The sequence below is a fragment of the Dysidea avara genome, chromosome 6 (assembly GCF_963678975.1).
Source record: "Dysidea avara chromosome 6, odDysAvar1.4, whole genome shotgun sequence".
Classification (NCBI taxonomy): Eukaryota; Metazoa; Porifera; class Demospongiae; order Dictyoceratida; family Dysideidae; genus Dysidea; species Dysidea avara.
In genome coordinates, this window is record NC_089277.1 from 28,726,269 (window position 1) to 28,750,475 (window position 24,207).

General features: G+C 37.4%; 3 protein-coding genes across 3 annotated transcripts in view; 1 reads left to right on the forward strand and 2 right to left on the reverse strand.

Moving 5' to 3' along the window:
• LOC136258116 (ornithine decarboxylase-like) overlaps positions 1–13,785 on the forward strand; it is a 30,088-nt gene extending 16,303 nt beyond the window's left edge. Inside the window, exons 5-11 of the mRNA XM_066051416.1 lie at positions 957–1,051; positions 1,953–2,034; positions 2,088–2,171; positions 2,215–2,370; positions 2,429–2,512; positions 13,327–13,538; positions 13,629–13,785. Of these exons, the coding sequence (XP_065907488.1) occupies positions 957–1,051; positions 1,953–2,034; positions 2,088–2,171; positions 2,215–2,370; positions 2,429–2,512; positions 13,327–13,538; positions 13,629–13,710 (795 nt within the window). The 3' untranslated portion in view covers positions 13,711–13,785. The remainder of the gene's footprint in view (positions 1–956; positions 1,052–1,952; positions 2,035–2,087; positions 2,172–2,214; positions 2,371–2,428; positions 2,513–13,326; positions 13,539–13,628) is intronic.
• The window catches only part of LOC136259383 (uncharacterized), a 130,649-nt gene that overhangs the window by 87,389 nt on the left and 19,053 nt on the right, over positions 1–24,207 (reverse strand). The gene's annotated exons all lie outside the window — the stretch shown is intronic.
• LOC136257681 (uncharacterized) lies at positions 22,163–23,924 on the reverse strand. The gene has a single exon (XM_066050972.1). It carries the CDS (start codon positions 23,875–23,877, stop codon positions 22,333–22,335), a length of 1,545 nt encoding a protein of 514 aa, XP_065907044.1. The 5' UTR covers positions 23,878–23,924; the 3' UTR covers positions 22,163–22,332.

Genomic DNA, 24,207 nt, shown 5'->3' on the forward strand with positions numbered 1-24,207 from the left:
ATAGATACAGTATAACAGTCATTTGCACTACAAAAACTAAGCATCAGGACCATACTGTACTTAATGGCTTATTGCATAGGATAGCTTAACCTGAGACCCAGTTTATGAGACCAAGATACCTAGTTACCCTGATACAGCAGTTAACTAAATTGTCAAAGTATTCTAATAGAACAGCCGCAACTTTTGAGAAGTATCTATTGTTGCAATCATTCACTTTCACACATATTTTGAACCTTTGTAACCAGTCCTTAGCATCTCCACTAGGAAAAGGCTTTGGTAAGCTGATGTGATGCTCAGCCATTCTCTGCTACCAGTGGAATAACTACACTCCATTACTCAGCACACAACACACATTTACAATCAGACCCATCAAAATTGCAAATCACGTGAGACAAAATAACCTATGTATGTTTACAAACTGCATGTGTGTGATACAATTATACGAGTGCGCCTAGTTAATTTTTGAAGTGTAATCATTTATTGCAGTTGTTTTGCTAAGTAATTTAAACACAATGACACACTTGCAATTGTAAAGTTGAATCAATTAGCATTAACATTATTGCAGCATTTCTTGGCTGCCACCTTTAACATGACAAGTTATGGCAAATTTTCTGAGTGTTGCATAAATAGATTTTAAATAGATCATGCAAACTTTAAAGATACCTATATATCTCAGTGACAGCCCAAATATGGAATGGACAACACCCTTTCTGAGGAAATTCACATTATCTACAGTATTTATATCTAAGTCATGGTGCACGAAAATTTTATTTTCTTTGTTCCTGTATAATACGCACTTGTCTGTTGCATGCCCGCACTGGTTGTCCATGGTTTGCATGACACACCATCATTATTGATAATTAATATGTCTTGATGGAAATCAAATAATTATCATTGTTATGATTAATCATGAGCATTTTCATGGTTTCATGGCACCCTATGATATTTCCTTGTAGCAACCACTTGGAGAGAAGTTTGGTGCAGAACCAAGTGACGTACCTCATCTTCTGTTGGTAGCTAAAGAACTTAACCTCAATGTTGTTGGAATAAGGTTTGTGCACATGTAATAAGAGGGTTCAGTCACACATAGTCTTTGTGTGCTTACCTATTTAAATCAGCTACATACCATTAGACATCAGTATGAACTTATTGTAAAGAGAATGTATGTGACATTTTTTGAATCCACAATCATTAACTTGGCAGTTAAAATACAGTATAATAGTGATACACTGTACACTCAACTGTGGTTTGTCATGCTCCACCGAGTCCTCATTTTTTATGTTGTTATGTAACAAATTGTTATAATACAAGCAATTGGAAAGAACACATATTTACTTCCCTATGTTACCAACTGTCATAGGAGCTTAAGTGAGAAAAAATCAACTATAATGTATACAAACTGTTAAGGGCTTTAAATTAACTAAGCCTGATAGATTATTAAATTTAAAGAGTTTACTAGTACACATTTGCACATTTATCAAGCTTACCATCAGAATTACTTGCTCTAGTCTCACGCAGCCAAACGGCTTTTTTTCCTTTTGTGTTGAGGTAAGAAAAAAGGTCTGGATACCCTTCCATACATATCCTGTGCAACAGAATCGTCAGAAACTCGTGAGTGTTAATGAAGCATTGACAAGCCAACAAGGCTTATCTATGACGTGCGAATGATGCCTACATAATCTCCATTGATACTAATAAACGGCACTCGTAACTCACAAGTTGTTTATCATTCAGTTGAAGACCCAGCTCTTTTTGTGTCCATAAATACAAGCTTCTCGACAGTCTTTTCACCTTGTATTTGTCTTTCACACATATCCAGCCCACATGAGTTACAAGCACCATTTATTATTGTTAAGAGAGATTACACATGCATCATTTGCACATCATTAGACAAGTCCACAAAAGGAAAATAGTGGTCTGGCTATGCATTACTGTTGACTCTCTCATTATAGTTTCCATGTTGGTCATGGAGTAAAATATGCTGTCGCTTATGCTAACGCCCTAGCCCTTGCAAAAGATACATTTGTTCTTGCAGTAAGTGACATGGAAGTGTGCAAATATGCTGAAAATGTAGCATGATAATGTAGGAAGAGGCAGGGTTTAAAATGAAGTTACTGGATATCGGAGGCGGCTATCCTGGGTTATCACATTTGGATAGCTTATTTAAAGAGGTATGTATTCTGAAATTTCTCTAATCATTTCAAATTTGTGTAGATGGCTGATACCATCAACTTGTCACTTACCAGTTTATTCAGCTCATACAAAGACCTCAAGATTATTGCAGAGCCTGGAAACTATTTTGCTTGCTCCTCACATGTACTAGCTGTGAATGTTATTAGCAAGAAATGTAGAACAATTGGTTCTGATAAGGTAAGAAATATGCCAACAGTAATTTTCTTTTAATGAGTGTAATATTTTATCTCTACAGAAATTCATGTACTACATAAATGATGGCGCATATGGATCATTGAATGAATTTCATAGGGCTAATTTAATTCCCAAACTTCCAAAGGTATGTATATATAGGGACATAGTCAGGAAATTTGGGAAGGGGGTTCGAATTTGAGAATGGACATTTTCAGGGAATTCTCCTACAGCCATGCAGTTTGTAATGAAAACTATGCATACACAAAATGTTCCCTTAGGCAGTAACATTAAAATTGTGTGTGCATCTATCTAGCTGTAACCTATGCATTGCGGTTTATGCAGATGATGAATGCTATGAAACTAGCTAATTTTCACTTTGGATAGCATCTGATTCCCAACTTTAATCTTCTAGCATGCTGCCCCTTTCTGGGATTTACACCTGAGCTCCTTTCGTTTACAAAGCATTATTCTGAGTGTAAATATCATTCTTGGCTCTTCTGTCAATTTCCCACCAGACTGACTTGTACTTCGGGACATCATGTGCTCGTCTCATGACACTAAACCTTGCACTGAACAGACATTCACAGTGTAAATATATCATGTATTCAATACTTTATACTAACTTGACACATGCATATTACGATTACTGCAGCTGCTGCCCTTCAACTATTTTCATAATCAGGTCTCTGCTGTTCCAGGAATCACACGCACAATTGCTCATATGATACTCCATGTACCATATAGAGGAAAACTGTGGCTGGGGTAAACTTTGGCAAATAGCTTAATACATCTGGCAAAATAAACTTTGGTGACTTTAAGCTCACAATCTATAGCTAATCTCACACGCTACAAGTAATTGGCGGGTTATTATAAATTTAGGCAAATTCATTAAAGTTTTCCCCCACCAAAGTTTCCCTCTATACGTTAGATTCTCTTAGTTTCATCTTTAGTATGATTTGAACATCAGGGAGCTTCAACAGCGTGTGTACGTATATCTACTGAAGAGTCCAAGGATGATAGTTTAATGTGATTTTTATGATTTAAGTTTTTTTACAACTGAAAGGGGGTTTCCCCTGCCTGCACCCCTTTTATACATATAAACAGCTAAAGGTTCTTCAGTAATATACATGTGTTGTATATACATTGGGGCTAAAACTAGTGCTGTACACCAATGGAAACTTCTATATCTTCATAATAAGATTGGTTATATCTCGATAACAGTAAAAGTTGAAAACTTTACATAATAATTATTTCATAGTAAGTAAGTAGTTGAGTGTTGCAATAAAAATGTTAATCAGTCCACTATTACTAGGCGTGAGCCAATTATGCTTTGAAAATTGCCTATTATGCTTTTGAGCAGTGCTCAAAAATCCAGTCTATTATGCTTAAAATTATGCTCTCAAAATCAAGATTATGCTCGACAGCTGACTGTTTTATTAGAGTATATCTGCATTTCATGACTGCTCTATTAGAGTATCTCGATCTTATTTCCATAAAGTGTGAATAATCAGTGAAGAAATAGTAAAAATAATAACACTGCAAGGTTGTTGATATGAAATGCAGTAATAATATGCAGTGTGTTAATGTTGTGCAGTATTTTTGGCACGCGCATTACGAGTTTTAATTAAAATTCTTGAAAATCGTCCTATTATGCTGGCATAATGCTTGATGCTTTTGCTAGCCTATTATGCTTGAAATTATGCCAACATAATTGGCGCAAGCCTTACTATTACAATAATTGTAAACTACTCCAGTGTTACAATAAAAAGTTTAACTTACCCCTGTAACTAATCAAGTGTTAAAAAATAAAATTCAAAAGTTAAGGTAAATTATTCAAGAATTGTTAAGTGTTACAATAAAATTAATAGTTAAGTTCAACTGATTGATCATGGCACAATAAAAAGTTACTTAAGTGGGTGGTACAATAAAAATTTGGAATCTAAACATGTCAACATTTCAGCATTTTCTGAGTGCAGGCAAGACCTTTTGAAGTGATGATGTAACACTGAATGCCCTCTCAGGCTATGATCGCTGAATACTTCTTTGCTAGTGAAGACAAACATGGCAGCTGCATCAAGTACTTTTCCACTATTTTACTGGATCAATGAGATAATCTATTGATAAATAAAGATATTGTTTGACTTCTTTCTTGGCGGCCATCTGATATCACAGATGGTGAATCCATCAAAATTAATCTTTTATCAAAGAAAAGAGCCATTTGTTGGACTACTTTGTGGCTTGCACTTATGATGATTATTCCATCTGCATACTGGTTTTCAGCTCACTCTTCTTGGTGGTTTGCCTAGTAGGCGTGAAAATAATTGTTCATGAAACTCAATTGAGTAATTGTGACACAGGTTGGGTAATGTATCATATCTCCATGGTCTTTATCTCAATTCCTTTCAAACCACAAAAAGGCACTCCTACAATGGTTACTCCATCCACATAGTAATTTTCAATTCATTCTTCCAAGAGGTTTACCCTGTAGGTGTGACAGACATTTGACCTCATTTTGCACAAATAATTGGCAATAACTCCATGAATGTTAATCAGATTCCTACCAAACTTTTTACTGAGATGCACTTTAATGCGCCCTTTAATTGTGCCAAAGTTTATCCTGATTGGAGTATACTCATTGGTGTTTTATGGTGGGTTTTGTGAAGTGTGCAAAATGAAGAAGATAGCAAAGAATGTAAAATGAAACTTTTGTCACTTGTGTCTCAGAAATGGCTTAGGCAGTTTTCTTCAAATTTGGTATGTAGACTCCCTTACTGGCAGGCACATCTGTAGTAAATGTGGTTCTAATCATATAAGGGATTACAAAGCTATATCAAAATCAATTTTAAATTACTTTCTTCTGTCAATATACTCACGGTGTGATTCACTGGCTTCTTGGGCCGCACAGCACACTACCATTGTCATGATGTTCTTTAATGTTTTATACTGTTAAGGAACAATGCGACAATGGATTTGCAGAACTCCCTTGTTAAAATCTTTACAGAGATCTACCATAGCATATAAGTGGTTACTGAACCAAAAGGTTTTTATTTTCACGTCTACTAGTTTCCCTGAGCAATCAACTTTAGGGGACGCATCTAATAGTTGCCCCGAGGATTCAACTTTAGTGGATGTGTCTAGTGGTTTCCCTAAGCATTTGACTTTAGGGGCCACGAAAAGTAGTATTAACATTAGGTTAGGGTTGGGTACAGCTTTGGTTCCTTGTTCACCTTTGAATAGGTTATGTTCTTCTTACATGTACTATAAGCCCTTACTGAGACTACTACTACTTGAGTGACATTTATAAGATAGAAAAGTAGAAGAAGTGGGTAGCTAGCAGAGGTAGCACAGTGGTTAGCATACTTGCCTAAAGCTCTAGTAGTCCAGGTTCAAGTCCCGGTTTAGTTTGTGGGTTTTTTAAATTTATTTTTTAATTTTTTATTTAGTGACTCTTTGTTGTCAAAGTTTTGCTGTCAGTAGTACAGCTTATTGAACCGACGTTTGGTTCAGTATACACTACCTTTACTTTATTGCGTATCATCACACTATTTCGTTACTACATTAATAATGCCTGTAATTATTATTTGTGCTAGTCATGTTGTAGGCCCTGTTGCTTTTACCTGAGAATGTTGCTAGATATCATTGAGGAATGAAAAATTCTTAAAAAGTTTACTTGCTTGTATAAAAGCTCTGGATACATCTGTTAAAAAATTAATATAATCTTTTGTGTGCGTATATACCCAGCTGCAGTGTATGGCTGAAACAGCCAAAGTGTTACCATTCCAATCTGCTGATAACTGTGCTGACTTGTGTGGACTGCAAATTGCACTTGTCAAAAATAACTGGACACATAAACTGTAGTGTGTTCAACAGTAATTTTTCCTGTCTCAAGTATGTGAGAGTGCAATAGTGCTGCCACGATATAGAAAAACTATATATCATGATCACAAAGATTTATGTCATGATATGTATGAACATATGTAATGTGAACATATGTAATAATTGTTTCATGTACCTGAGTGATTTACCTGATATGTACACGTAAGCTTGTGCAGAGACTTAGCTACACCCAGGCCTGCACGGGCACAGGCCCGGGCAATCATTGCTGGTGCCCGGGTAGCAAGCCTGGTATGCAGGCTAAGAGCCGGCAGACGATTAATCATCCAAACCAATACACGAGACCGACCACCGATTCATTATATAGACCAACTTGTGAAATTCGATTGTGGGACAGCAATAGCTAATGTTGTGGCCATGTTTGTTAACATAAACAGGCAAATCCTATTGATATCACAGAAACACTTAATTTAGCAATTTTTGCAAGTGTTTCAAAGTTGCTACCTCACATAAACACTATTTACACAGTTTTCTAAACATCCAGAGGGGTAAGGTTCACTGTAGAGAAGTTATCTCTTGATATATGAATAATGGGCGTTGTACGTAATCAAACACGTGGACAAGTGCTTGTAAATTACCCATGACACAAGTTCTCACCTTGAACTTTCGTTTGTCAACTCATAGTGTGGTGAGGGAATCGAATTGCCTCCATCTGAGTGCTGTAAGATGGAAAATCAGCTTCATGGTTTTCATCACATGAGCAATAATAATAAACTCCCACAATCAAATGCTGCCTGGATTCTTATAAAAACAAACCAACGTTACCTTACCAGATATCAAATCAAGGCCATTAAATGCAGCCAGGGGTTATGAGATATGTACCCTGAAATTTACCTTTGAAGTTAGGTGGCTTCATGGTACATATCACAATGTAGAACTAATTGTAACATTTGCAAGACAAATGTATGCACACTCTTCATATTTAAATTGGATGTATACCACAAGCAAAAGTTACTCTTGTTTATCCGGTTTTAAATGCATTTTGCTACTGCTTAACAGTTGAGACAGGCACTACATAGAAACCCTAAGTCCTCCCAGTTTACTTGGGGGTTGGCTTGTTTACCACACTACACCATCAACACATAAGTTAATTAAATGCCAAATGCCACATGTCTACCCTCCCCCACATCATTATACTGAGCAGTGCCACTATCGCACAACCATCAATATAACTGATTGGCTGTATCATAACATATCATCACCTTGTTATATCGATACTATCAATGTATCGAAATATCATGGCAACACCAGAGTGCAACTTCCATATAGCAGAAATATAATGTGAACTGTTGCACTCATAAACTGTTCTGTACTCAGGAGTCCAACAATCCGTTGTTATTGCAAAATTATTTCACTCCAAATGCCATTTGTTCACTTACTATGGCTTTGTTTCTGATACAAGGACAGCAAGTAATTCCTACCGAATGTGGTTCTATCAGGAAGAGTGTACCTGGACTTAACCAACTTTAAAATGAGCCAAACATCAGTGTCATTCACTGTATCAATTAGCCAATGGAAGAAGTTACAATTTTCTATCTTGTAGAACTATGTGTAAGAGGCACCACTTTTCCAAATAAATCTGGCTGTTTTTTGGGTTGGAGTAGCTTCTTAGTCTGCTTCCTAGATTTTGCTTTCTGCTGTGACTCTAGTTTATAATTGTATTCAGCTGAGTGACAGTGTTGTTGTAAATGACAATCATATTTATGATGCTTCCCTTATAGTGCAAAGGATTTTTGCACACAACATACAAAACATTTCTTTGCGGTGGTACTTGTTCTTCTTTTCACACTCACTGGAATATGTAGGAAACCCGACACATTCCCAAACAGGGATTTTAGCATTTTCCAGAGGTAGAAACTTGACTACAGTATCCAATGTAGTTACCTCACAAGCATCAGGTGAAATTCTTTTGATAGCGTCATTATTCATGCCTTCATCATTTTCAAGTTCTAGTTGATTAACTTCACTTCCAATTTCATCGTCATCTTCTTTCCTCTACTATATGCACATCTTCATCTTCACTGTCTTCCTGTTCACAGCAGGGGGGTCTTCAATATCGGTCGCCATTTTGACTTAGTTAATGCCTGTGTGCAAAAAAATGTTTAGTAATTATTGCAATAATATAAAGTGTTTTATCATTATCGTGCAATTGCTTTGCAAAATGATAATTGATTTGTCATTATTTTTGCACAGCGCTAGATGAATGGGTACCTGTTTCACTGTCTTGAAATCCTGAACAAAATCCTTTCGGGATTACTGCAAAAACAGTTATATATTTTGTCATAAACATGCTTTCTTTGCTCATGATTCATTCATATGGTAATTATAGGTTTGTAGTAATGATTGGCATAGGAACATGGTATCAAAGAAACTTTAAATTATTCTGATGGCTTCCGATTACTATCTAGATAGTACATTAGTATCTGGATACCTGAAAGTGCTAAATGTTTACTGCTCCAGTCAAACAATAGCACCTCTAGGTGCTACCATAGCACTTCATTTTTAAATAGTGTATTTACACTATCATTTCCTGTAGGGCCAACTGTTAAATTTGTCATGCATTTTAGAAATGGGTGCTGTTTTTGTTTGAAACACACTATACCTGTCCACGTGTCGTGCATTGAGGGAGGTAAATGTAGGTAAATTGTATGTGACACATTTATTGGGAGTGTGGCAAGTACATGTGCTCGCAGCATTGCTCAAGAGCAGTATACTGTAGTAAATATAACTTCATTGCGGTTAGGCCTCATGACTCATCCTCAAAATAGTGGTGCAGGAGGGGGCAGGTTTTTTATGATAACTAAATAGCTGAATTGGCTAGCTAAGATAACTTGGAATGCAATTTTCTTAGACTGCCCTAGTAATGTAAAAGATGCTGGATGGCTGCGTTCAGCTACTAATGGTACAAAAAAATACTTGATGCAGCAAGGAAAATGGTGTGCAGGTGCAGGCAAGGATAAGAAACTAGTAATTAAGTTTATGTGGTCTTAACAATGTAAACAAACACAGTCAGGTTCCTCATTTCATTGCAAGTACTTAGATGTATTGTTACTAAGTAGTTCTGTGTATTTATTTACAATAAAATCTAAAGAGCATCAACATAAAATGTCTCTGTAACAGTTTCAAATAGCAGACCATCTCTCTTCAGAACCATTCACTCTGATGTCTGAAGGAGTAGATGCCTATTATGTCAGTGATCGCACCAAGAAAGGTTCTTCTAAAAAGATATGAGTTGAATTGATAAGGACAGTAATAAAGGATCGTTTTTGTGTGGATATCACTTCTTTTTGTAATTGCAAGTTCCAAGGCCAGCCTATGGTTGACCTTGATAAATCCTTTTAACTTTTTCCCTTTACTACAGGAATCATCAGACTGCATGGCTATATGAAGAACTGAAATATGATGAATTTTGAAGGTGAGTATACCCCCAATGATAGCTGGGCAGATTCAACTCAAACTAGGAATGGGAGATGCCCTATGCTGAGGAAGCTTCCACTGCAGAAATGCCGTTCTAGCACTATGGAGCTACGGAAACGTGAAAGCTTTTTATTTAGATTTTTTGTTATTATTCCCAGGGTTACCAGAACCCCTTGCCACCACCCTGGCATCACAGAACTATATGACTCTACTCTTTCTGAATAGAAACTAGGAGAGCAAGTATTCTGTAACAGCACTGAGTAGCATGACCCATACCACCCCTTCAGAATGTTGAAAATACAAGTGGGGTAAAAGAACCCAACTCAGTTACATTGTTCATGCTTCCATTGTTTCTCATGCCATCAAAACGTCAATAAACTATGGTGAGGATACTTGGGTACCACAATATGAAGGTGCAATAGCCTTTAACATCAAAAACAATGGCTTCAGATATTTGCTTACCTTCCCAGAATCCTGAAGCATAAACATCTACACAAGCTCCATCCTCATTATTAGCTGTTGCATATCGAAGGCCGGGCCTCACTTGTAAATAGGCTGCAACGGATGCATGAAAACTGCATTTTCTAGTTCCGTAAAATGAGTATGTTTCCCACCCACACAACCTGTACTTGGCCGCATGACATGGCTATATACTTACACTTTCATAATTTTTGTAGAATATTCTAGATTTTCCATTGGTAGATCTATGAAATTATGAACTTGTTGACTATTGAGTAGATTTTAACTAGAAGTTTCATTTATAAAGTAGTGAGATGGTCAGCCGTGATAGCAGCAGCTCAGTGGTTAAGGATTTGGATATTCAGTATGGAGATCCCTGGTTCGAACGCTGGTCATAAACTTTTTTTGACATTTTTTACGCACATTTTTTGCGCACCTTTTTACCCCACGGTGACTGTTCTACTAGAGTATTTAGACCCCACAATTTACAGTCGTTTGGTTTTTACCTTGTAACTCTGTAGCTGTCAATGCGATTTCTTTTAAACTACAAAAGGTTTGAGCTATGATAGTTAACCTATATGCATACCAATCTTTAAGTTATTTCCATAAGTGGTTTACTCAGTAGGTGTGACAATAAGTTGACTTTTTAAATGCAAAACACTATCCATAGCTCTATGAATAGTAATCATATTTGCACCAACTTCGTACGGGATTGTACCACAATATGTTCTTATGGTGTACCAAAGCTCAAGACAATTGAGGTACATATTTGCATTTTATAATGGTTTTTGTAAAGTGTGCGAAAAGAATAATCTAAGCCCCCCGAGCCCCCCTAAACAAAGAAAAACAACAAAGAAATTAAGCTGAATTTTGAAGGATTATATTTCACGATTGCATTAAGTAATCTTGCTCAAATTTGGTATGTGGGATCCTGAAGGTGGAGGATGTTTGCAGTATAAAAATGATTCCAATTTGAGAAGGGAGCACGGAGCTACGTATGCATGAAATCTGCATTTTGTTTCTTCCTGTAAATATACTCACAGTGTGGCGTGCCGGCTTTCTTGGCTACATGACACACTACCGTGTGTCTTGATGTAGGGGACCAGACACAACCCTGAGAAACACCCACTTTAAAGTACTACTGGGAAGAAGTATCACCATGAACCATGACAAATATACTCCTATTACATAAATAGGAGAACAAAAGGCCATAAGACTTTGTATAAATAAGTTACTGTGTTATGACATGATTAGGCGATTTAGTCAGTAGTCACCAGCAGGGGCGTAGCTAGCCAGAAGGTGATGGAGGGGTAGGAAAGCCCCCATGAAATGCTCAAAATCATTCATGAATGCAAAAAAGGCTAATGACCCAATGGTGGGCTAGCCAACATACGGTGTTGTATTATTACAGCTTACATAACTAAAGCTACATAACTATTTCAGTATTAATTGCTTATCACTTAATATCAATGGAGGTATATTCGTGGAGTATCATTGCATGTGCCACAGCTATACTCCAACAAATTCATCCACAATCCAGTAGAACTATATTGTTATAAATACAAGTAGCCACAGCCTGTGCTGCAGTCCTAGCACACTGCGGAGAGGATGACGTGTTTACTCACTTCAGCCGACTAAATTCAAATGCCACATATTGCACGAAATTCCTGTTCAACACTTGTCTTGCTAGCAAAACTTGTAACCTTGTTACTGATCCGCCTGATTGACTGACAAAATAAAAAAATTTGACTGGCATACCACTGCATTGCCATATGAAAATCCAGTTTGGGCGATTCAGTGTGATTGACTCGAGAAAATATACTTAGTACATTTAACACTTTATCACCTCATAAGCAGTAGGTTCGTAGTGTCATCTGATCTCCTTTGTCACTCGTGAGTTGCGATTCCTGCGAGGTCACTTTGAGCGGGTCACTATTTAGGTCATAATGCTCCATCACATCAGTATTCTAGGCTAAATTTAGAAGTGTGTTTCTAATATTTTTGTTCAGTGAATTGACGAACGAGTTGAATGTTGTGTGCACATTCACTAGCAACCCCTGGCGATACCACACATATTTATAGTCATTTAAGTGTCAGTTAATACTAGTAAGCTTGTGACAGAGGTTTTAAAATAAAAAGCACGTAGTGATGGGTGGGCGAATTCCCCCTTCCCCTTGCCCCTCCTTAGCTACACCTCTGGTCACCAGGAATTCAGCTATCAATGGGTAAATTAATTAAGTTATGCCAATTGATTTAATATGATATGCCTTAATTGACCATTGCCATTTCTTAGCTGCTATACCCCCCTGGTGACCAGAGGTGTAGCTAAGGGCAGACATGCCAACTCTCACGCATTAGGTGTGAATCTCACTCTTTGGCTATTAATCTCATGCTCTCACGCCTAATCCTCTATTACTCACTCTTTCACCTTAGTTCTCACGTCTGATCTGCTTTATCATACTGTAAGCCCTGTGCTTATTTATGTACTTTGAGCATGTAACAACCTTTTTTTTTTCCTTTTTTTTTGGTCTTCACTACAAAAATCCTGGAGCTGCACTTGAGTCTAGTCCACATTGCTGGTAGTGTTTGAAGTCTCACTTCTAAAATTGTTGAGAGGTTGGCATCTGCTGGGGGGGCAACTTTTAACTCGTAATTTATGGCCACACCCTTCTGGTTGTGCTTGCAACTGATATACGTAACCACCAGATTTGTTGAAAATTAATATGGTATACAGATTGTTTTAAAACTTGTCCTCCTTCTATAACAATTTATATAATCATTTATTTTATGGTGTGTGTAGTTATGTTGTGCTTTGTACTGTATATATGTAACCACTCCTGTGAAAACAGGGCATGCAGGCACATAAAAATAGTTTACTTTTCAAATTTCATGGCACATAACTTTTTATGCCACTGTCATCACCTTACAATTTTCAGTCATTATCAAACATAGATTGGCTATGTTACAGAATGTAAATATTCTATTCCAGTACCAAGATATGAACTGTTGTGTGTCAGGGTGTAGTTTGTTCCCACGTACCCTGTTTCACAGGCCCAGTCACATTATTATTATATTGTTTAATGTTTTACTTGTATGTGTATAAATAATTATGTGTATACTCTGGAATGAAAGAACGGCCTTGGCCAAATTCCAGAGGTTAAACAAATAAATCAAGTCAATCATTCACAGGATTCAAAAGATGCTGGGTTATATGCTAGTACTGTCTGGGGACCAACCATGGACTCAACAGACAAAGTCAATGAGAATGTATTACTGCCTGAACTCAATGTGGGAGACTGGCTATACTATGAACATGTGGGAGCTTACACGGTGTGTTTTCAGACAATGCTTTGTGGATTCCCTCATCCAGTGGCATATTACTACTGTACAGATAAGGAAAGGTTGGTGAAAAGTGTACACATGGTTAACACATGGCGTAATGAGTGCATGCATGTATGTTTATCTGTGCTCTGTTATAATTTTTTTTATAGCAAGGTTCTACTGAAATCACTGGGTTTGTCAAAAAGATCAAATTTAACCATTGACGACCATCATACAAAAGTGAAAAATTAATTTAGGAGATTGTTGACATTTATTTTCTTGTTGCTGTACATGCCTGTATATGGCTATTTCTATATTTATTATGAACTTCTGTAGCATTGCTACCTGCCCTACATGCAGGAATTACATAGTGGTCATTGCAATCTGATTAGAGACAAAGCAATGTAAACAATCAATTATAAATGTTGTGCATGCATGCACAGTGTAAACACTATCAAAAGGCATTTCAAAAAGCAGTTTAAATATCTCTTACTTTTGATGGTGCTCAGATCTTAGCCTCGCTGTCTAGTGGCTTTCAACAACATGATGTCATCATAAACACCGTACCTTTAAGGTGTAGATGAACAGTTGATCATCATAGTACCATTAGTTAATAGTAGTGATAATTATCCCTTGATAGTACATACTAATCCAGAATATTAAGCTGTGGGTGGGCAAAGTAAGGTGATTTGGAATCTGTGGGGGGAGGGGGTGGTATTAGATTTTGGTATTTCTACAGGATTGTAAGAGTGCGTTTTGCTCTGAAATATGAAACTGCTATATACACATTGTATTAGACAATTCAGATCTAACTACTGATGATCACCACTATTAATAACTCTTGCTATTATTATCTAATGTCTTCACAATGACCAAATACAGTGGAACCTCAGTTATCTGAACCCCTTTGGACCAGGGGTGGTCCATAAGTCTCAAAAGTCTGTATCTCTGAAATTGTATAAATAACCTTAAAATAGCATGAGAACATTTTTAAATTTTCAGTATTATTAACTACCCTAATAGAACATTCACTACTCTAATAGAGCAGTCATTTCCGTAATTCAGTTAACTGAGAATCCAATATATGCATGCTGTTTTAATAGGTATTACTTGGTATAATGTATATAGCTGTACCTGCATTATTGGACCTTTTACAAACTAGCTGAACCAATAACACTCAAGTGCTGGGTGTATTATTTAACTACTATTGTTTTCCATTTCCCTTAGCATGAGAAGCTCCTCTGAAGGGATTCGCCTTTAGGGCTGTAGCCAAGTGTGTCTCTTGTTGTGCCACCACTGGTTGTATCTGTGCACATACATTTTTCTCACCGTTCTTAATCCCCTTGGCTTTCCCATTCTCTTCATGCTGCAGCAGTTGTTCATTACATGTGCTAGGGTGGTAGCTAGGCAAGGTAAAAACAAGCAAGTAATCAACACATCTCTACGATCTAAGAAGTTGATCGAGCAACTCTCTAGCTATACTCTTAGAGACTAGTGTTTATTATTGGTAGCATGGTGAAAACAAGACATACTATGATCATGCCCTTAATTATCACATATAGTCCAGTTGGCTTAAGATGCTCAAATAAAGCAGTCACCCTAGTACAACAGCCATGTTTGATTATTCTGATTAATACCATACCTGTTTCACTGCCCATACAAAAGTCTCAATAGTAGCAGTGAAATTTATCCCGTATTTCACTGACAGCAGTGAAAAAGTTATAATTACAATTTCATTGGCTAGAATTTATGTTAACAATGTAGCGCCAATATTAGAGTTGACACGTATTTAGTTGAATTGCGTACATATAGCAACGCTAATGTACAGCATGCGTATATGCAGCGAGTATGGTATTAACTGGGAATATTTATTAATTAATTAATTTTTTCATTGTTAACGATAATATAAACCATCGATTGTGGGAAACGTTTATGCTGTTTTTGCTCAGGACTGTTTCCTCTCGTGTTCTCCGCCACTACGTTGAGACGCTGTTGTACCGTGGCATGTTATTAATAACGGTACCACCTAAGGCTAGTCACTGTGATTTCAGGTTCGTTTTTTTTTCTTCATGGTGTTCTTTATTTAGATTGAGGCGGCAAAATGTCAACAACCCCACGTTCCAAGAGGAAGCGACCACCGCCAAACTCACCTGGTGATTCTGATGCAACGATCTGTCCAATCTGTTTGGACCCTATCATAGATGCCACAAAAGATGCAGAAGGACAAGAAGCCATATACTGTGATGCAACGCCTGGATTCACAGGCAGTGTGCCGGTCTCTCACAAACACTTTATAAAGTCTACCAAGATGGAGATGATCCATTCTACTGTCCCCACTGTCGCCTAGCCATTCAAGAGCAGCAACTACATGAGCTAACATCCGCCATAGATAGCCTCAAAAAAGAAGTCACAGACTTGAAAGCTGAAAGTCCCCAACCCAAGGAAATTGTTGGTATCACTCAACATATCATTCCAGAGCCACAACTGATCACTTCAGAATCTTCTACCAGCAAATCACAGTCTACTCCTTCACCAAACAACAAACATGTAGCTGTGCCTGACAATCCCATAGATCGCAAATTCAATGTCGTGGTTTACGGTATCAAAGAGAATCCCACTGGCACTCCTAGGAGTGCCCGCACTAAGTCAGATATCGATTGTTGTGTCCACATTTTGAAGGAAGCAAATAATGACATCACTGAACAGTCTATTAGAGACTGCTTCCGACTGGGAAAGTTCGATTCAACTAGAACAAAGCCAAGACCTCTACTTGTGAAATTATCTCGTGCTTTTGATGTAAATACTATCCTTTACAATAGATCCAAAATCCCCGAAGGCACACAAGTCAAACCGGATATGAGCAAAGAAGAAAAGCTGAGAGAGCAACTACTATTAAAGGAACGTTGGAGCCTGATTAGTTCAGGAACTGATAAAAAACACATTAAAATTCGTGGCACTAAAATTTACGTTAAAAACCAAATACATGGTGAACTAGTTGATTCAACCTTTGTACCTAAATCTAGATCTGAAGCATCAAACACTTCTAATAGTAATTCTACAATGGAAGTTGTCACACCTACCTCTCAATGACTCTCTTTTTTCTATACCAATTCCAGAAGTATAGTAAATGAACTCCAGAAATTCCAATCTGTAGCTTACTCTAAATGGTTTGATATAATTGGCTTAACAGAAACTTGGCTTTCCGATAGCATATTTGATAATGAAATTCTACCCTCCAATTATACCCTGTTTCGTCACGGTCGTCAATCTCGTGTGGTGGGGTCCTCATTGCAGTCAACGACAAAATCTCCTCCCAGAAATTAACTTCACCTGCAAACTTGGAAGCCGTATGTGTCATACTGAATCTACCTAATCCTGTCACCGTTTGCACAGTTTACGTACCCCCCAACAGTACTGCTACTTATTATGAAACCCTGTTCGATTTTCTTTCAAATTTATCTAATGCGTCTGATCAATTAATCATTCTTGGTGATTTTAACTTTCCAGACATAGACTGGGACTCATTGTCAAGTCATTCTCTTCCTTCCAATCAGTTTTGTGATCTGGTTTTCCAGACTGGTTTAAGTCAGCTCATCGACATACCTACCCATAATCATGGCAACATACTAGACCTGGTTCTTACTAATTTAGATGACAATTTACAAGTCCATTCAACTCCACTACTACCATCTGATCACTTCAACATTACCTTTTCACTGTCTACAAGTACTACAATGTCTTCTAAGCCAACCACTTACTTTACATTTGGTTATTCCAAAGGTGACTACCAAGGTTTACATGACTACCTATGTTGCTCTGACTTTACATCATGCTATTCAAGTGATGACGTTGAGTATATATGGCACATTGTTGAATATCAGATAATTACAGCCATGGAACTGTTCATTCCTGTAAATAAAGTTCATTCAGACCGACAACCCATATGGGTTTCAGAAATAAGGCACAGCATCAAACGTCTCAGAACTCTTCGACGTAGAAATAAGCGGCACCCAACATATCACATTTCCCATATCATTGACTCCCTTGAGAACTCTCTTCAAGACAAAATAAAAGCAGCCAAACAGAACTATGAATTTCACCTCATAAACAGTTTTGCCCCAACTAACAACAACAAAATATTTAAATATCTAAAATCTATCACTAAGTCTAATACTAATCCTCCTATCATGAACTTTGACTCTTCATCCACTAGCACTGACTCCAGCAAGGCCAATTTGTTTAATCAATACTTCCACTCTGTTTTTCACAATTCATCTTCATCAGCAAACCATGACAATTACCCAGCCACACATGAATCCTTAAACTCCATAACTATTACTGTCACTGATGTTTTTGAAGCTCTCATTTCATTAGATGTTGAGAAATCTTGCGACATATTGATAATATAAATAAACACTTAAACAGTGGGCAGAGAGGCAAGCTCTGCCCAGTCCTGGGATGATGGTATTGTTGCCATTACAGAAACAGCATTGCCACGTTGTTTTATTTATTGATTAGCAAAACCCATCAACGGTATAACGCTAATGTACAAAAAAAAGGTCATGTAAGTGATTAACTAGCTAGCTATAACTAGATAAATAATCTTTCAAAAAATCTAGATTACAAATTCTCAATACTCAAGTTATTTCAGTCAGGGATTGTCCTTAGCAGAAATGAATAAAGATATCGGTTCGTTCTAGCATACTGTTGCATAAACTTTTGATCGTGGTTAGCCCTGGTAGCTAGTTGTTAAGGTGGATGGCACTGGCAAATACTGGGTAGGAATATGTATCAACTTGTTTACGAACTTTAGGCCAATGAAACTTGATTAGCAGTTTCGCGTCATCGCCCGCATACTGTTTATATACCCGCATGGAATTTCATTATTGGTAATTTTGATCGAAATAATCTAATAGAGCAGTCACTTTTACTTTAATAGAGCAATCAGCTCTAGGGAAAATCACTTGTTTAGATAGCTGAATATTCTTATATGGATTAGTAACGTACTTTAGCAATTTAATGCAATGTAGATCTCCCTGTTTCTTTTTTGGCAGAAATCTTCATGTTTGGGGTGGGTGTTGTGCTTTTAGAAAATAATGAATAATAACCGCCCGCCCGCATCAATTTTTCAAAAATCTGAGCGAGAAACTGGTAATCAAGTTTCATTGGCCTTAATAGCAGAATTAAACGTGAATGTCTTCTACGATTCTCAAGCGATGGCCATATAGCATGGGTATAGCAGCGAGATTTGGGATAAATACCACTCTTGTTGTAGCTATTGGAAATGGTAAATTTCACTCGGCTTCGCCTTGTGAAATTTATCCCCATTTCTACATATGCACTGGCTTTCCTTTGATCTGAAGTGTGAAAGTGGTACATACATATATATATATATATATATATATAAATTATATACCTTTAGATCCCTTTGTTTACATTAAGCAATTTTGTAAAAACCGGCTTCACTCCCAATGGCTCATGTACATTGCGTCTAATTAGGGGGCGTGACCCTTTTTCCGTAATGTACACGAATTATACTCGCATGTTTTAATACAGGGTATGTGCAAATACATTAAAATTTTAATCATAACTAGTGTTCTTTTCAGACACATGATGTGCACCAACTAGTATAATTTCGCGTGATAGATATAGCTAGATAGCCTGTAGGTATAACAATCGTCGTGTAGCTGCATGTATAGCACTACATTGGCTAGACTAAGGATTTGGGTATCGTAAATTCCAAGGATACATGATGTGCAGCAGAACAACATCTTCATCTTTCTCCGCCTTTCTCTTGCTCCACACATTTGCGTTTTCACTAGGATTGCAGGACTGCTTGTATCGCACATAAACTCGGTATCCTTCCTTCAATGCTGCATTTAAGTACTTCTTCTTGTGAGATCCATGCCGGCAGTATTCCATCAGTCTGGCAATAAATCCATTAGCAGCACTACGTCTACATGTGCATCCCATGCATGTATACGACGAGTGATGTCCCGCCCCGCTTTGTTATCTTCAATTCATAAATGCCACAAACCGCCGGAAAGTTCCTAAATCGTTCCTTAAGAACAGCTTTTTCAATTCTGTAGCCTTCATTATTGCTTCTGCTTCGTCGAGATTTCCAGCAATTTTGTGTCCGTATGGGAGACATGACAAGTACCCAATGGGACCATTCCCACCCATCAACTAGCTGGGAGTCAACATCATATTTGTCTCGTGAAATGCGACCCTTAGCTTCGGCCATTATTAAGAAGCAAACTTGCACTGTAAGAAATAACAGACACACCCAAAACTACTGAACTTTTAAAAAATCGATTGTGGGAGTCGTCGTGTTTGCCGCTGTCACAGTGATATGTGTTCCCCCGAGCTTTGTGTTTCCAGCACACATTTTTCTTATTAGCTATTATTAGACTTTACAGCATATACAGGGCGAAGTGACATAAGGAAGGAGATACAAAAAAGAAAAGGGTGTATGCTGATGGTCTGGCAGCAACCTGTGTTGTCAGCCATAAGATTAATTACAATTAAACTACTTAACTACTTACAAAACAGAAAACAAAAGCTTTACTTACAGAAAAATAGAAAGAAAGAAAAAAAGCTACTCAGATTACTTATTTAAAATTACGTGCATGCATAGAACGTGCAAATGGTAAATTGGAGTTTACGTGCATAGATCACTAATACCATACGTTGGAAATTTATCCCCATTTCCAATACAACACTCGTAGTATTTATCCCAAATTTTACTGCTACCCATGCTATTACTAGTACTAATCACATAGTGATTTAATTTGCCATACATTAGTCTCAATAGTAGGAGTGCAATTAATCTCAAATCACATGGCCTTGTTTCTGTAATTGCACTGTAAAGTAGCCAATAAAATAGCAGAATAACAGAAGCCTTTTCAGTGCAACAAGAAAGTGATATAATGTATAACCATAGATAATAGAGTACTTAAAAGGGATAGGAAACGCAATAACGTGACGTCACAAAATACGTACATTTCTATTGGAATTCCGTGTAGTACGTCACGAACATACTCGTTACGCTTGCTGCGCTTGTATCAAAGAGAAACAAATTGTTGTAACGACAGAATTTTGTAACCAACGACTGTGAAACTTCGCTACAGTGAACTCAAGTAAGTAATCGAGGGAAATAGGATGGTACCAACCCTCAAGGAAGTTATACGCAAAATTAAAGGAGATTGAAAGTGAAAAAAACGGCCCAAAAATTACTTTAAACTACTTTATTTTCTTCGTAAATATATTCTATCCTTTTAACTGTGATAAACCTATTCCTTACCATTTAACGGAGGGAACCAGAGGAAATATCGGAGCAAAACAGGAACTGTTGCTTGAAGAAACGACTAAGTATCTTCCATTGTAAACCAAAAGTTTAAACCACCTTGCAGTACAACGCAACGGTAAAAGACTGTGTTGGTGACACGCCTAGCTTACCACAAGATTCGAAAGTGGAACCGGCTATAAAAGAAGCGGTATGTACGAGACATGAAGGTACTATGAGCGAAAGTGTGACAGCGTGTAACAATCACGGTTAATTCGATACGCTTTGTTACAAAATCTACGGTCTGAATTCTCTCGCCAAAATCTCTCACATAGTCTAAATACTTTCTGTAGTCTGTTGGATTACTATTTACGCTGCTTAGAACACTAATTCTCATGCTTGAGCACAAAACTGTCTTGTCCTTTCAAGTCACGCGTAACGGAAATCAAACCGGAAATCGCTTGCGTTTCCTATCCCTTTACTCTATTATCTATGATATAACCTATCAAATATATGCTGACAATACAGAAGCCTTTTAAGTACAACATATGTAGACATTGTGAGTAGCCAATCAGAATTGTTGACACGCGAAGCCTTTTAAGTGCAACAACAAATGATGTGTGATACAAAGAAGGATGATGCAATCACCTGGTAGAAGTTAATGGCCACATAGAACTGGATAGATGTATAGTGTGGTCACTATGTGATTAGTAGGTAATCACACGCATTTTCGTGCAAATTACACTCAAATGTGTGTGATTACCTGTACAAAACAAGTCACATGTGCATATCATAGCTGTAGCTATTTAACAAAAACTCTATTAACAATTAAATGATTCAGAAGTAGGGATATAAGCAAGGAAAAACTAGAGACACAAAATTATATGAATGATGGTGTGATAAACTACATGCATAGCTATATTGTTTATTTTAAATTTTAAGGCAATTTTATTTATTACTGGACTGTTGTAAAATAATGCAACACCATATAGCTACATAATAATTATTATAAGTTGGAAGAAAACATTTTGAAAACAGCTATCTCAATATGGATTTTGAGATACAAATCATGCTGTGCAAAATAGACTGAACAAATGCTTCCTGATAGGAAGGCTGCTATTTAGACTAACTTTACAACTAGCCCAATCACTGTTTACAACTAGCCAAGAGTCATTTACAACTAGCTTTTTGGCCACAACTAGCCCCACTTTTAGCCACTGTTAAGCTTGTACCAAGCAATCTTATTTACATAGCACAACAGTCAACATGATGTTATAATAAATTTATGTTAACAATGTACTGTAAGCCACATGCAGTTTCTGTTCTGCCTGTCCATGCATTGCTTAAGCTGCTTTTAATATGTCATTAATTGTTTCCACTGCTTTTAGGTTCCTGTGAAGGTGTCAATGTGTGGGTATAACATACAGCGCAATTTAATTTTATTAAAATGTTTGTGTCTAAACATTTGATAATTATATGTTGGTAGAATACATATTACATACTAGGTATATGTATGCAAGTGCACAAATTGTTTATACAGCATTTAAATAGCTAACTATACAGTTATGCATTAACCATATACATGCAGTCTATTTTTCCCTCGATTCCTTTAGATGAGCAGAGTATTCCTTGAGCAGCTCTTCTCTCAGTGGTATGAAGTTAAAATCAGTATCAGGAAGGAAATCTTCAATTTGACTTTGATCAGACACATAATCAAAATATGGCCAATGTTGATCATTGTCATTGCCATACTGGTAGCACTGAATTGTGGCACAGTAATCCTGATCATCATGGGTGTCATTCTTCAACTGATGTGTCTGATACCAATTGGGAGAAATCCAGGTCACATCTCCTTTAGTAATTGTTAGTTTCTTTAATGGCTTTTCATTAAATGTCTTGTTGTGGACGTACACATTGAGGCTGCCATGTATCACTTTAATGATAGCATAAGCATTTCCATGATCATGGATTGGGCTGTAGTGCTGGTATGGCCAGATTTCCAGTACATAAGGTATCCCAGGTGAATTCCCACGATAAACTCCAAGGGTTACACGCAAGTAGGTTTCTTCCTCATTTGGTTCACCTCCAAACTCTGTAGCTTTTTCTTTGAGTTTTTTGTTGAGAATTTTACCTTTAGTGTTGATACTGTATCGAATAGCATCAGAAAGACTTGGTTGTCCAGTATTCTGTGGCCAGTCAAGGTTAATATCTGGACTACCTGCTACATTTGCATAGAGCTCTTGACATGCTGGTGGAAGACTAGCTGAGAAAATGTACTGATTTTGGTCAAGATCAAACAAGGTCAGTTTACTACTGTCTAACACTAGCGGGGACCAATTCTTTACTAGAGGGTATCGGCTAAAACTGACTTTGCTTTCAAGGTCAACGATGGATATGGCCTTATCATAAGATTCTTTGCCTTCTGGTGTTGTCAGCTTTTGGAGAGTGGACTCATCAAAATCGATTTCATCGATTTGACCCATTGGCTTGCTAAGAAGCAGGTGTGCAGCAGCATAGTACTTTGCTAGTTCTTCTCGTGGCTTGCAGTCGTAAAATTCGATTGTTTTTTGGTCAACGGGGTTGAATAGATAAGCCATCTTTTCGCGTATCTTGGCCTGCTTGCTTGCATCCTTGCCAGCTCCTTTCAAAAAGTTATATTCCAAAATGGTGGTCTCCTCCATAAAATATCCCTTTCCGTATTTCACGACAAGACGATCGCGGTCAAAGCTTAACCAATAGCTAATTTTCTCGTTTTTCTCAAATCCAGCCTTTTCCCCTTTCTTTTCACACAAATCTTGAGGTTGACCATGTTTTTGTCCAAGGCGGAAAATAACTTTGTCCTTGTATATATCGAGTGTTATCCATTGCCAGGCGGGAGGTTTCCCATCGGGCTTCACCACTATTGAAAAATCCGTGCTCCTAATGATATTGAAGGATATGATGCCTTGCCCCACCACTGGAAAATGTTTAATCCAGGTGGGCTTTCTCGATTCGTCTTCATACCACTGATGATCCATAGTAGTTGAGTCACCTCCAGCTGCATGATCGAGGTTGAAGCACTGCCCCGCCTTCTCTGGAAGCTGCTTAACTATAAAAGTCGACCTCTTTGATTTGTTGTACCGTTGGTGATCCATTACACTTAGCCAACCTTATGATAGCTATTCCTTGCGACTGGCCTTCTTTATATTCATGCGTGTAACTACAATGGCTGCGTAGCTAACAGGAAATAACATGATATAACTATTAAAGCGGATTTTCCTGTTCTCATTATGTTTCCTCAACTCAAGCCTTTATATTATTATTATTATTATTATTAGCACTTTACAGTTTACAGTGACCAGCACTGAAGGTCTACAGCAACATGTGCTGCAGCCTTAGGATTACCTAACCTAATTTCAGGGACTTAGACCTAATGACTTAATTGACTTACTGACTGATAAGGTGTAACAGAACGAAAGAGATTT